This window comes from Condylura cristata, unplaced genomic scaffold (genome assembly GCF_000260355.1).
Source record: "Condylura cristata isolate star-nosed mole 26May11 unplaced genomic scaffold, ConCri1.0 scaffold00005, whole genome shotgun sequence".
NCBI lineage: Eukaryota > Metazoa > Chordata > Mammalia > Eulipotyphla > Talpidae > Condylura > Condylura cristata.
The window spans coordinates 7,322,443-7,336,534 of NW_004567106.1; the positions used below are offsets into that span (position 1 = coordinate 7,322,443).

At 38.8% G+C, this 14,092-nt stretch overlaps 1 protein-coding gene across 2 annotated transcripts in view; it reads left to right on the forward strand.

The window, feature by feature from the left end:
• The first annotated feature begins 15 nt into the window (after window positions 1-15).
• CDK14 (cyclin-dependent kinase 14) overlaps window positions 16-14,092 on the forward strand; it is a 530,627-nt gene continuing 516,550 nt past the window's right edge. The window contains exons 1-2 of one of the 2 annotated variants that reach the window (XM_012720955.1): window positions 16-237; window positions 6,987-7,018. In XM_012720955.1, coding sequence (XP_012576409.1) covers window positions 147-237; window positions 6,987-7,018 — 123 coding nt within the window. In that variant the 5' untranslated portion in view covers window positions 16-146. The remainder of the gene's footprint in view (window positions 238-6,986; window positions 7,019-14,092) is intronic. The other variant, XM_012720957.1, reaches the window with a different exon arrangement.

Genomic DNA, 14,092 nt, shown 5'->3' on the forward strand with positions numbered 1-14,092 from the left:
GCGCGTCGCCTCCCGCTCGCGGAGGAGGAGGTGGCGGAGGAGGAGGAGGAGGAGGCGCCGCCTTCCCCGCGCCGCGCGCCCTCGCCGTTGTCTGCGCTTTGCTCTGGACCAGTTTGGGGAAGTTGACGGGGCCCTGCGTCGCCCAGATGTGCGACCTCATTGAGCCGCAGCCGGCCGAGAAGATCGGCAAGATGAAGAAGTTGCGGAGAACTTTGTCGGAGAGTTTCAGCCGCATCGGTGAGTGGCGCGCTGCCCCCGGCGCCCGCTCCCTCGGCCCCGCGCTCCGGGCACTGGTGGTGCCGCGGCCACCGGGGCTGGCGTGGGCTGCGCTGCGCTGCGCTGCGCGCGGAGGGTGGAGGCGACAGTGTCCCGAACTGGGGGTGGGCGACGGCGGAAAGGAGACACGGACACCCCTCGCTCTCAGCATCCGGGGGTTCGTTTGTGGATGTTTTTCACCGTGCGGTTTGGGTTCCCTCTCCTTGCCATTGGCGCTCCGGCTTTCGCGCCTGAGAGGGAGCGATGAGGGGACGCCCCAGATCCGACTGTGCTCGGGGCTGGGCGGCCACCTCGGTCACTTGTTATTTATTATTATTATTATTTTGCGCGCAGGCTTTGGTCTTGGGTGTTTAGTCAGTAATTTAGCTTTGAGAATTGTTGAAACGTTGAGTTGCGCCTCGGTATTGTTCAACACATCCAACCTGAGGAGAAGTGGGACATACACCTTGGGACCTTTTGTTCCGTACTTCGGGTCCTCGAAAACGAGATTCGAGTATTCTGTCCTGAGGGCTCGATCTAGTGGTGGCTGCAGGGAGACGCGTGCTGGGAACTTGTCTGGGCATTTAGGAATAAGTCCACCGAACTTTGACCCTTAGAGCTCGGGTGCTATTGTCTTTCAGCCGGCCAGCCAAATGACCAACAAAAAAAAAAAACGACCTAGAAATCTTTAGGAACATTTAAGAAGAAATCTATGGCACACACTGTAGCGGGGTGACAACAGTGTGTCACGTGGGATGATCTTGTTAGATTACTCGGGTTGGTCAGAGCAGACCCCTTTGAACCTTTAGATGGTAGTCACCTCTAACATCATAATATTTATTTATGCAGGTAACTGTTCTCAGCAAGAAAATCTTCCTGACACTAAAAATAACCCCTGGAGTCCTTTTTGAAGGCTTCTAGCCTTTGTTTCACTTGTTTAACCTGTCATACATGTTAATAAAGGTGTTAATGGAAATAGAGCAGAATGGTGCTTAATTCCTTAAAGCTGCATGAGTATTTTAGTTTTTTACATCCAGTCATTAAAAAGTAATTAGTGTATCATAGAATATGCAAACTTTCTTAGAGTAAGAGAAGAAGTAGTCAATATTTAGTCTAACTTTTAAACATAAAATTTCATATTGGTATGCAAATTCTCCAAGGTGACTGGAATCCATATTTAGACCTATTTAGTTTGATTTACTGTTGGGTAGTTGCAGTCTTACCCTTAGGAGTTTGAGATACATGTGAAGAGTCCCTATACTCAGAAGAAGTTTGTAGCTAAAAGGAGTGTAAGCTAGGTTTTGAGCTTGTGTGCATTATTAAGGAGGGTGTTTCAGTCGGAGACCCAAACCTTGGCAGAGGTGGGCTCAGGAGTCCATTAAGCCCTGTTCTAAAACACATTAACTGTATATTTACTAATGCTAATGACTCTGTTGGAGCCCTTCCAGTTCTGTGTTAAATAATTCATTGCAATTGAATCTCAGTAAGAAACCAAGGATGATGTTATAAAATTTTCTTATGTTTAAATAATTTCAAGGTTTTGATCGACAATCAGTAAAATTTGGATTAACTGCAATGTTGGCATGTAGGATATTATAGTTAATTGGATTTCCTAGCTTACTGAGATTTAGTAATGTGAAACTCCTTTTGATTCCAGCTCTTGTTAAAATGTCTTCTAAGATCTAAGAGATTTTACTTGCTCCCATTAGGGGACAGTATAGTGAACTTTACTGAGAAGTAGAATTACAGCAAAATGAATCTTTACATATTTTCCTAATGTTTTCTATTTTATTTGCAAAATCAAAAAGCAGTTTATTAAGGATTTTTAAGGTTCCAAAGGCTGTTGAAATGAGATGTACTCTGGGGTTTCTTAGTGCATAGATTAAGGGGGCGGGCTACGTGTCAGATGGACTGGGGGTTTCCCTTACTTCCACTTGTAGCTGAGCCACATACATATACAGGTCTCTCAACTTCTGGATTTCAAATTTTCACCTTTTTATTGGCTCTTAGTGAAATAATGCATGTGACATCCTATGCGGTATGTAATAAAGACTCAGGAAACATTCATAATATGTTGTTATGAGTACTAGTGATTGCATCATAATGATATCATTGCTGTAAGTAGAAAGCAAGAGAAGGGACAGTCAAGTGGCCACTGACTTCACAGCTGAAAGAAGGGTGGGTTTTGGAGATGACTTTTGATATGAACATAGTGATGTAAATTGCTCTTTTAGTATGATTTAAAAGTATAGCTTGTTATGTGGTGAAGTAGAGTCATTGTTTAAACTATAAGGAATTAGTAACATTTATCTACAGAAAATAAACATACCTTTTGAAAGTATGTGATAATCCAGCCACTATTTCTGACTATATAGACTGAGTGCTAATGTTTCATTTATTCACACATGAAAGATTATGCCAAATTTGTCATTTCACACCTGAAATACCACTGACCTGAAATTATTAAGGATTTAATAAAGTACATTAACTTGTAAGCGTTAGTGCTTATATCTATCAGGGAATAATTGTAATGTTGCTCAGGTTCTTTTGTGAGATGGGTGTAATTGAATTTCAAAGTCATGCTTTGATTTCAGTAGTGTTTATGGTTTTCTACTAAATAGTGTCAATGTGGCCTCTTATTTAAGAGTTCCTATAGTTATTGAAGTTTCAGGTATTTTTTTTAATTTGATTTGGCATAATCAAAGACAAATGGGGATTTATCTTTGCAAAAGAGTTTATATCAAAATCCATTTCTTCTCTACTTACTTCCTTTTGAGTGATAGCTTAGGAGAAGAAATGCTTTCTGTAACAGCGGGTATAAGATTAAGGTCAAACAGACATTGTTTCATTTTCAATTAAAATGCCTTTCTTTATACTTACTTGGATTATCTCCTAAAGGAATGAAATTCATATTCTGGTATTTGAGATGAATTCCATGTGTACCATTTCTTTGAAAGATGTGGCTTATGAGAGAAAGGAATAAAGGACAGAACTGTGGTTACTTTGAATTTTGGGGTTACCTTGTGTTGTCAGTGTGTAATTGTAGAATCCAGTTGTCTTTTGACAAACCCATCCTGTCAGAAAAGAGAAATGTAAGGTTAAAGGTTCACTCACAAAATTTAGCTATTGTATTTATCTTCTCTCAGTGTGAGTTCCAAAGATCTTAAACTTCGTGGGATGGAATTTATATTTATGATCCTTTCAAGAGAGTAGTATATGGTTTTTGTGTGCCAAAAGTTTAATTTAGTTTTCACAATCTAAGATGCTATCTTTTTGCTATTGAGGTAGACCTCATTAATTCAGAAATAATTATTGAGTACCTCTTATGTGTTAGATTTTGCTGGCACTCAGATTCTGTGACCATTGTTACCGGTCCATCCACAAGGACTCTTAAGAGAAGACAGATCAATGAATGGACATTGACAATATATAGTGACAAATCAATATTATGAAGAATAGCATAAATTGCCATTGGAGAACGTAGGAGAGGTGCCACTTTAGTCTTGGTGAGATCATGGAAAGCTTTCTAGAAGAAGTAATGTCTGAGTAGAGAACTGAGTAGAATATCTGATATTCTTAAGTGGCTTAACATATGCTCCTTTGATTCTCTTAGAGTTATATTGGGAATGCTGAGATAAATGTTGCATTCTTTCAAATAAAAAATAATGTTAGTTCCAACTGCTTAAAAAAAATATTAGTTCCTTTGTAAGTCCCCCAAATGTTATATGCTTGTTATTCCACAATTATAACTGTGATCTTACATTTACATGAATGATTAATGATAATTAGGAATATCATCACCAGTGAGATGTATGCTGTTTAGGTCAGAGTTCATTCACCAGTGACCTGATAAATATTTGCCAGACACCTTTAATTGAGCTTTGTTACTGTTAACTGCTGTTCAGGACAAAGATTCAATATTAAAAGAAATTGTAAGATGTCAGTCCAGCAATGAAAGGTTTCAATGGGCTATTCTTCCTTGGATTTAAGAATATTGTATAGGGGAGAGAATCTGACTAATTGCTACTTAAACTGTATAAAATATCCTGAAATTCCCTCTCTATTTCCTTCCTTCTTTTCTTCTTACCTACAGACTTTATCCAGAGGTTGGGAAGTTAGGGGGCAGACGGAAACAGTCAAGTCTGGGTATTGAAGACATTCTAGTTTTTTTGTTCTCTTCATCCATCTCTCTGCATGAAGGTCTTCATTCCATGCTTACAATTCCCTAAGGAATTATAGTTCCTTTTTGGATGTTTTGCTCTAGAAAACCCATAGCTAAATTTCCAGAAATTCTGTCATAGCTAAAAGAAAGAAAATATATTTTAAAGTTTGTGCTGTGAATTATAAGCTTGCTGTGCTGTAGTTTTCCACTTTGTGAGACAGCCACACAATGTATTTCCCATTAATCTTTGTTAAATAAGCTAGGTATGAGGCTGTACAATAATTGGCTTTGTAATTGCAATCAATGAGCTAATCATTTCTAATTTACAAAAGTTTTTTTCTTAGATGGGGAAACTTGTCTATATTTACATAGTTTACAAATAACTTATAATGGAGTCAATTGTCAAGTATGTTAAAGGATTTACCTTGCCTTGGGAGGGAGTGAGGGATATGGCCTTGTAATATTATTAACTGATAACTTAAAGAGCATCTTCTAAATGAAAAGTTTTATATTTCAGTGAAAATATAGCTATGGAGACAATCATCTAGGATATTATCTTTCAATCAAAACAAGTTATTTTAGATTTACTGTAAGTTAATAAAATATGTACAAACAATTGATAAGGTAAGACATTGGAGACTAAGACAGGTCTATATGCTTCAGTCAAGAAAAAAGGAGGTAGAAAAACCCTTACGAACCTCAGTTTCTTAGGGAAAAGGAGAACACTAGTGTTAAGCTTTCAGGAACATGTTATCTCCCTCAACCTTCTCCATTGTCTTTAGATCACCACAGCCATACACTTTCTGATACTTCATTTTACTTTAATTTTTTAATCAAAGTAACATTGTTTTACATTGTTGTTAGCATTTTCTAAATATCCAGTCTTCTCCCACCTAGGTGCCATCACCATAGTGTACTCACCACCAGACCACCCACTCTTTGTTCTTGCCCCTCCCCTCTTCTAATTGATACCTCAGTTCTGGGGTCAGTATTCAAGGGCTAGTTTTAAGTGTGATTTTATCAGACCCTTTGTTTGGTTTCTCTCTATGCCACATTTAAGTCACACCACTGGTATTTGCTTTTCTCCTTCTGACTTACTTTGCTTAGTGTAATCCCTTTCAGTGCGCTCCAGGTTGCTGCACAACATATGAATTTATCTTTTTGATAACTGAGTAGTATTCCATCACACATATCTATATATCTATATCTATATCTATCATATCTTCTTGATCCACTCATCTGTTTTTGGGCATTCAGGTTGTTTTCCATAGTTTGACTTTTGTAAATAGTGCTGTGGTAAACATGGGACTGTAAGTTTCCTTCGAACTAGTGTTTTTGTGTTCTTTAGGAGAATACCTAGGAGTGGAGTTAAGAGTCATATGGTGGATCCATTTAATTTCTGTACAGCTTTCCATAGGGGCAGGACTAGTCTACATTCCCACCAGCTGTGCCGGAGGGTTCCTATGTCTCCATATCCTTGCCAATACTTGTTTCTGGTCTTTTGATGTTGGGCCATTCTCATAGGTGTGAGGTGATATCTCATTGTGGTTTTTCTTTTCCTTTCCCTGACATTTTAAAAAGACAATTTATTGTATGAACAGTGAAAATAACCTTTTCAGGATTACTACACCATGTAAACTTTGTTCTGATAGCTTCTGTTTAGGCACGTGACTTCTCTAAGAGCTTAATTGCCAAAGTAATAATTTACTTTCTATTGCTTCTGTCAGAACATAGCTCTCCAAACAAGAGCTACTGAAGTATTTTTATTCAAATAGAACTATCTAGTGTAGACCAGTAAACACCTCTGCACAGTTCTGTAAGTTTGAAATGTTTTTTCTGCTAGTTTCAGGTAAATTATCTGCCTTGAGTATTTGTGAAACATTCAAAAGAAGTTTAGGATTAAAGGAACAAGATGTCTCCTAGTGCTCACAGTGCTAAAACTGCAGTTCTAAAGCCATGTGTATTTAAAATAATATTTCCTTATCTGCTAGTTCCTCTAAAATATTCCGAGTGCATTGTTTCCTTTGGTGATACTCTGTTAGAAAATTTATGGTGCTGAAATGGCTGAATTATGCCTCTGCAGTTCTTATCTTATATGCTGGTTTTTCCTCACCATGCTTAGACTTCTCTGAGTATGAAGATCTCTTTCTCAGCACCATGCAGAGCAGGGATCATCTAAACAATTTGCCTTGTCAGGTCCCTCATCATGCCTGATGATATATGCCCAAAAACCAGAAGGTTAAAGGGAAATTTCTTTTAAGGTTATTGTATGACTCTCATTAAAACATTTTCCTTCTAAAGAAAAGATAAAGGAAAGATAGGCATACTTCTTTTCTATGCTTGGGAGGATAGTTCATTTACATATTTATGAAAAATGTTTCCCAAGGATGCATGCTGTATAATTCCTTGTCCCATTTGCAGTTCTTGTATTTGTGTCACATTGTTGTTCTTCAGGTTAGGGTACAGTTTCACTTTTTTAAATGGAAGCTTTATTTTATTTTTTTAATTTTCTAGATATTTCTTTGAGATGTTTCACAATAACTGTTTCCTTTCCCTTTTTATTTTATAGCTTTGAAGAAAGATGACACCACCTTTGATGAGGTAGGTTAAATTTCATTATCTAATGTTAGATGTATTTAGTTACTGCCAGGTAAAGTTAATAGGTGTCAATTTCGCACTTAGAAACAGAAACAAAAGCCTTCCAAAAAAAACCCAAGAGGCTTTTATTTAGTTACATTATATTGTTTGCCAATTTTAATCATCATTCAGGTGAATTGTAGGCGCAATCAGCAGAAATATCTATTTAAAATATAAAAAAATAAATTGAGAGGCCCATGCAGGCTTTGTGTTTTGCCTTTTCCAAAGGTGGTATTGCTGGCAGAGTCCTGTGTGATGTATGTGCTTAGGGCAAGTCTGGAGCTGCTGGTAACTTGGGCACCAGGGCGCCCTTGCAGCTTCCTCTGAATCAGGGTGTGATGCCATGTTGACGCCACTTATTGTCTGTTAGATCCCAAAGGAGGAGCTGACTTTTCCCGTTCTACTTTTCCTATTCTTTGTATATCAGATCTGTCTTTATCTGCTTGCCACTAAGTAGGGGGAAAAAAGCCCTTTCAAGTAAGGGAGAGGAGTCTATATGGAAATAATAGTATTCTGAATGTGATTTTTGAATTGTACTTTTCCCTGAGTTTTTTGTTTTTTTTTTTGGTAATATCGATGAACGTCAGCAGGGAAATGATGTGTTTATAATTTATTCTCTAGGTTGCTGTAGAGTGAAGTGTTTCATTGTCTCCTCAGAAAGCCACAGCAATTGGTCTGTGCTATAAACTTTGCCACGTGTGTGCACACAGTATATATACGTAGCTGTAGGGTGTTCATATAGGAACACAGATGTATCTACACATGTTCATTCTGTGGTCGAATGAAAGCCTAAAGCATAGATTTGTTTGGTTGTACTCATTGCACTTTTGTTTTTTAAAAAGATTTATTTATTTATGCATACAGAACTGGGATACAGGCCAGAGGTGCACGGGTGGTGAGAGGATTCACCAGAGACAGAGTGGGGAGCAGAACACGCCGACTGACTAAGTACATTGCTGAAAGGAGCAGTGGGGAGGGGAGTGCACATGTGCCATGTGGGTCACCTCTGGGGCAGGGATCAAACTCATGCTGAAGTGGCTTTAGCTTCTTAGTGCTGCGCTTCAACCCGCTGTGCCACCAGGGAGGGCCCTGTTGGATTACTTTTAACAGCGTAGATTTCATGCAATAAGCTGCCTATCCTTCCTCTACTGTGAGAAAGGATATTTGTGCTCGTGGAAAGTCCCCTCAGCCATGTGGCTGGCTGTGGTCCAGGGCAGCAACACTCAGGGACAACCTGCTCCAGACTGGGATTTCTGGAGGGGGCCACATCATTTGGCTCTCACGGTCTGCTGCTTCTCTTCTGCACCTGTTCTCTTTTTCTCTGGGCCCAACTCCACTGAGCCTTGTGTCCGCCACTCCAAAGCACTTCCTCTGCCAGCATTCCTGAGACATGCTGTAAAACTCAGTTATTCTAGACCTGAAGCAATAGAGGAATCTTTTTTCTCTCATCTGTGGTAGGCAATAATGATGTTTTCCAAACCTGTATTTCCGGAATTTCTGCAGTATGACTGAGATGTTTGTAGGAGAGTATTTTCTTTTCAGAAGAAATCAATGTGAGAATAGTGAACACCTTCCCTCTATTTATAAGCACAACCTCCCCTCTAATTATGGATGTAATTTCAACTTACATAAAAAAGAAAAATGAGGAAAAAAGCCCAAATCCTATTATTCAAATACAGCCACCCTTGGATGTACTTCTTGCTTCTTTACCTGTGTTTAAAAAGCCAAACAACCAAATTATAGCCCATACATTATGTTCTGCTTTTTTCTCCTAATCTACAACATATTTTCCCATGTTTCCACAGATGAATCCTAATAATCATGAGGAGTTAAATATCATTGCTAATGATTGTATGTTAGTCTGTCATGTGTGTGCAACAGGAGCTTGCAAAAAATATCTTAGGTCATGGCCTAGATGAAAGTTACGGATGTTTGGCCCTCCCTGGTGGCACAGCAGGTTAAAACACAGCATTGGGAAGCTAAAGCCACTTCCGCATGAGTTCTATCCCCACCTGCCCTGGAGGTGACCACATGGCACGGCCGACCTCTCCTGACCCTCCCCCCTCACCCCCTCCGTTCCTCTCAGCAGTGTACTTCGCCGATCTGCCTGTTCTACTCCCCACTCTGTCTCTGTCTCTGGTGAATCCTCTGGTGAATCACCACTGTACCTCTGGCCTGTACCACGAGTTCTGTATGCACAAATAAATCTTTTTTTATTTTTTTTAAAAAAGAAAGTTAAGGATGTTTTTGTCAGGCTTATAGCTATCTGCCCTTTCTTACCACCAAATCTCTGTAATGTCAAAGATCTGAATTTTACAAAGCAATATTCTAATTCTGTGCCATAGAGATTGATTAAATATCTCACCTCAGTAAATCAGAGAATGCTGTATCTGAAACAGACACTGGGAATCATTTGATCCTTCATTATTTCACATGAGACTGCAATAGTGAAGGCATGTAGAACTTAACTTGACTACCTTTTAAGGGCAATTGAATCATTTGTTGCATGCCTTTTGTGAAAATAGACTTAACAATGCATAGAAGTTGGAAGGTTTGGTTTGAAGTTAAAAAGTAGGGCTTTGAGGAAGGTTACATTTATATAGTATTCTAAATTTCCATATAAAGCTTCATGTGATGACTTGCATATTAAAAACTGAAAATATTGTCTGAGACCAACCAAAATTTAGACCCCTTGAGAGGATGACTCTGTTCAGCTTCTTAATTCCCTGAATCTCTTGCATATGGTTAATTTCCAGTAAATATTTTTTTTCTGTAATTTTTTTGAGGTAACATTGGTTTATAACACTGTAACAATGTTTACAACATTGGTTTACAGCTCCTAAATCACTGTGTATGATTTAGGAGAATAGGTCCACACTTCTTCAGATCTTTGTTACCACACCCTGCCCACTCCCAAAGCTCCCCAAGTCCGCCACCATAGTCCATTGGACCCTTTCCTCCCTTAATCTCTCTACCCCCCATTAGCCTTAATTCTCTGGTTGGTTTTGAGTTAGTTTTGTATGTTCCTTTGTCTTTGTCCTGACATTTCTCTTAGCATAATCCTCTCCAGTTCTGTCAGTGTTGTCACAAATGGCAAGATTTCATGTCTTTTTTTATGAGTGAATAGCATTCCAGGCTATAAATATTTTATGAGTAACTATGTGGCAGATAAGGAAAAAGAGTGTTTGAACCAAGGGACAAGACAATATGGGTTCTCATTTTCTACTTCCTAGCGTTTGGGTAAATCATTTAATTTACCCAGGATTCAGTTTTCTCATTTGTAAAATCACTTGGACTATGACCATCAAATTATTCTCCAAATGTAAGATAGATTACATAAAAATCAGGACTACAGTACAGTTTTACCAGAGTCAGAAAAGAGTTCTAGATCTGTGATTATACAAACTGTAAGTAACTGAGTTCAGATTATGTTCAGGTTAGAATAAGTTCAGGTTTATAAGAAGTCTTCTTGAACTCCTGGTCTTCCATTTCTCCTCTCAGGGAGTTGGGGGCTTCTAGGTCCTTTGGAATTCATCTAAGTCTTGAAACCTGGGGCCAGCTTCTTAGATAAGCATTAAGGTGAGGTGTGGCAACTCTCTCCTTATGCAGTTTTTTTGAGCTAAAGGGCTCCTTATCTTAAGGAGTGGCCTCCTCCAGAGTGCCTGGAGCTGGAGTGTAGTTGCTACTCTCTGAGTCCTGTGGAAAATTCCCTATAGTATGTAAGTGTTTGACCTGGAAGGAAGGAGAAAAAGAGTATAGATCTATTTGAAAGCCTTATTTACTTCTAAAGCTGAAGTTCCGTGACTGCTCGTTTTGAAAACTAGTCTGGAATTATTTTCAGGATCTCTGTGCTAATGCTTATTTATAGAGGGAGAATTTGGGGGTTAGCTATTGAGGACTTCAAGTATTTACAGTGATAGGCAATTTTGTTGGAATAGGGAATTTCATTGAAGCGTGTCACATTTGGAGAGCGGATGTTCTAAGGATGATCCTTTTGCTCCACATTGTGTTTGGGTCTTGATTGACATGTGAGGTGTTTTATGTTCAGTGAATTTAATATACATATTTTAAACATATTTTATGTGAATGAATCAGTGATTTATAAGGATATCCCAAATAAAATTTTAATGGCTTTAGTTTGTGCTGCTTTTCCTCTTTGGGGCCCCAGGGCTTGGCACAGTAAATAGTCAAAATGAAGGGGCTAAATAGAGACATAGGATAAACCAGGCTGCAGTATGAAAGAAGGTTGCTATTTTGTGTTATAGTTTTTTTTTTTTAAAGATTTATTTATTTATGTATATAAGAGCTTGGTATAGGCCAAAAATGGGGGAGTAAGAGGATTCACCAGAGACAGAGTGGGGAATAGAACAGGTGGATCTACTGAAATACACTGCTGAGGGTAGCAACAGTGAGACAGGAGAGGTCTGCTGCACCATTGGGTCAGTTCCCTGGTGGGGGATCGAACTCATGTAGCAGTGGCTGCTGATAGCTTCATATTGCTGAGACTTTTACACCACCAGGGAGGCCCTATTTTGTTTTATAGTTTTAAGTGGACACAGTGTTTTTGGTGATACTGTCATGAGCGCCTTCAGAAAGTGTTAACTTCCTATCTATAATACTATTGTACTTAACAAATTTTCCCTCTTTTTTGTACCTCATAAATGCCCTGATCATATCCCCTAATTCTTCCGGGGGCAGAGAACAAATAGTTTGACTGTGATTTAAGTTCAATTTTTGATGTAATGATTTATTATAAAATAATCATACCTATATTATGAAAGAAAAATGCTGTTTTGTAAATATGAAATTATGAGATAAAATTATTATACATAAGCCTGTTTGAGCCTCGGAAATAAGTATAAATTAGGTATAGAAAGAGTTACTCTGATAAACAGACAGGATATTTTATCAAGATGCATTTTTTGCACATATTTTCCAAGCTATAATGGGAAGATGCTAAAGGAAGTATTAGGACTTCCTTCTATTTCACAAATATGAAATAACTGACTAGAGCAGAAAATAGTTGGAAAAATTTTGAATGATCACCTATGTCTTTTCCACCAAATAAATTTGCCATTATCTCAGTTATATACCATAGGAAAATAAAACCTTTTGTATTTCAAAAAATTGATAAATTTTTTTATGTTACAGCTTTCCTTCTTAGCTGTACCACTCCTTTATCGTCTTTTCTTTTCTGGCTTTCAGTTTCTTGGTGGCCATTCCTGCACCTGCTCTATCTAATTCTTCCAGTCTATGACCCATCCGCCCTCCTCTGTTTCCTTCTCTGTTCACTCCTGGTACATCACTCCCTTGCCAATATCCTCAGTGGCCTTAGCCCTTTGTATTTGGTTTGTAATCTACTCTGCCAGCCCTCGATTTTGACCTGGCATCTTTTCCTTTTAGCCCAGTGGCTGCCAAGAACTGCTTGAGGAAATCACTCTATAAATAAATTTATCGTCTCTAGCCTTTGCTGGAACCTCAGGCAACTGTGTACAGTGTTATACTGTGTGGCTGGCCTGTTTCCTGCTGAAATCTATCCACCCCCTTCAAACTTTCTCACCACCCTTCTCCATCCTCTCTCCTTTAGTAGCTGACTTTCCTTCAGGATGGTTTGCTAGAATTGCTGTCGCAAAGTACCATCAACTGGTTGACTTAAACAAGGGAAATGTACTGCCTCATATTCTGGAGACTAGAAATCTGAAATCAAAGTATTGGCATAGCTGGTTCCTCCTGAGGACTTTGAGGGAAGAGTCTGTTCTAGACTTGTTTTCTTAGCTATTGGGCGGTCACCTTCTCCCTGTGTGTATTCACATCACATCACATCTGGTTTATCTATCCAGATTTCTGTTTTAATGAAGAGATCAATTATACTGCATTAGGGACTTACCCTACTCTAGTATGACCTCATTTTAATTTAATTACATCTGCAGTGACTCTGCTTGCCAAATTTAGATCACATGTGGAGGTATTGGTGATTAAGACCAACAAAGGAATTTTTGGTGGACACAATTTGACACTCAACACCTTCAGACTTCTGGAACATTTAGTGCTATGAGGTGTCAGCACCTTGTCTACACATCTACCTTCATTTGCTCCAATCTCATTTCCTTTTTATTTTTGACCTCAGAGATTGAAGATCTTTTCTCCTATTCTAGGCTAGTTCCTCTTTTCTCTTGGTTCTTTTGTTCCTGTTCATTCTGTAAGTTTGCATAATTGATTCTTTCATTTCTCTGCTGCGTTTCTTGCTCCTCTTTTTCATTGCTGTTGCCATAAGCTGTGAACATAGTTAAGCCTCCTTCATCTTGCATCATAACGGAAACCTTCTATCTTCTATGATCTTTTCTTCATGCTTTCCTTGAGTGGTTTGTCTCTCGCCTTGGGTTGCTTTCTTATTATATTCACATCAGTGCTGCTGACTCAGCTCTCTGTACTGAACTCCACAGCCAGATAGTCATCTGCTCTTTAGATGTTTTTGCCTCCATATCTCAGTCACCTTGATTCCAGCACACGTAAATTATTAATTCCTGTACTGCCTAAATTGAACTTTTTCTTTCTTGTCCTAGGCATTAGCTTTTGCACATGATTCTGCTGGGGAAAAGTCTGACACCATACTAAACTTCTCTCCAAGTCCCACATTTGGAGGAATTACAAGCCATCCTCCAGGCATTGACTGAGTTCTTGTTCTCTCCTGTGATCTCTGTTCCTGCTGCTGAACTGCCCAGTCAGTCTCATTATCTCTTACCTGAACTTGCAGTATTTTTTAGCTGTTTTTTTTTTCACCATTGTTTGCTTCTTATTTCAACAAAAGGATGCGTATGAATTACTAGTCACTTTGTTCTCCTGCTTTAAAAGTTTTCTGTCAGCTGTAAGTTTAAATCCAGTCTCCTAACTTGACTTCCAGCGGGCTTTTATGATCTTGCCTATTTTTTACTCTTCTCAGAGCGTCATCTTTTATTTTAATGACTTTGTTTTCCTTCAGTTGCTACCAACTTCACTTAGGGCTTTGCTGCTTTTACCTGCTTTATTCCAATACCTCTT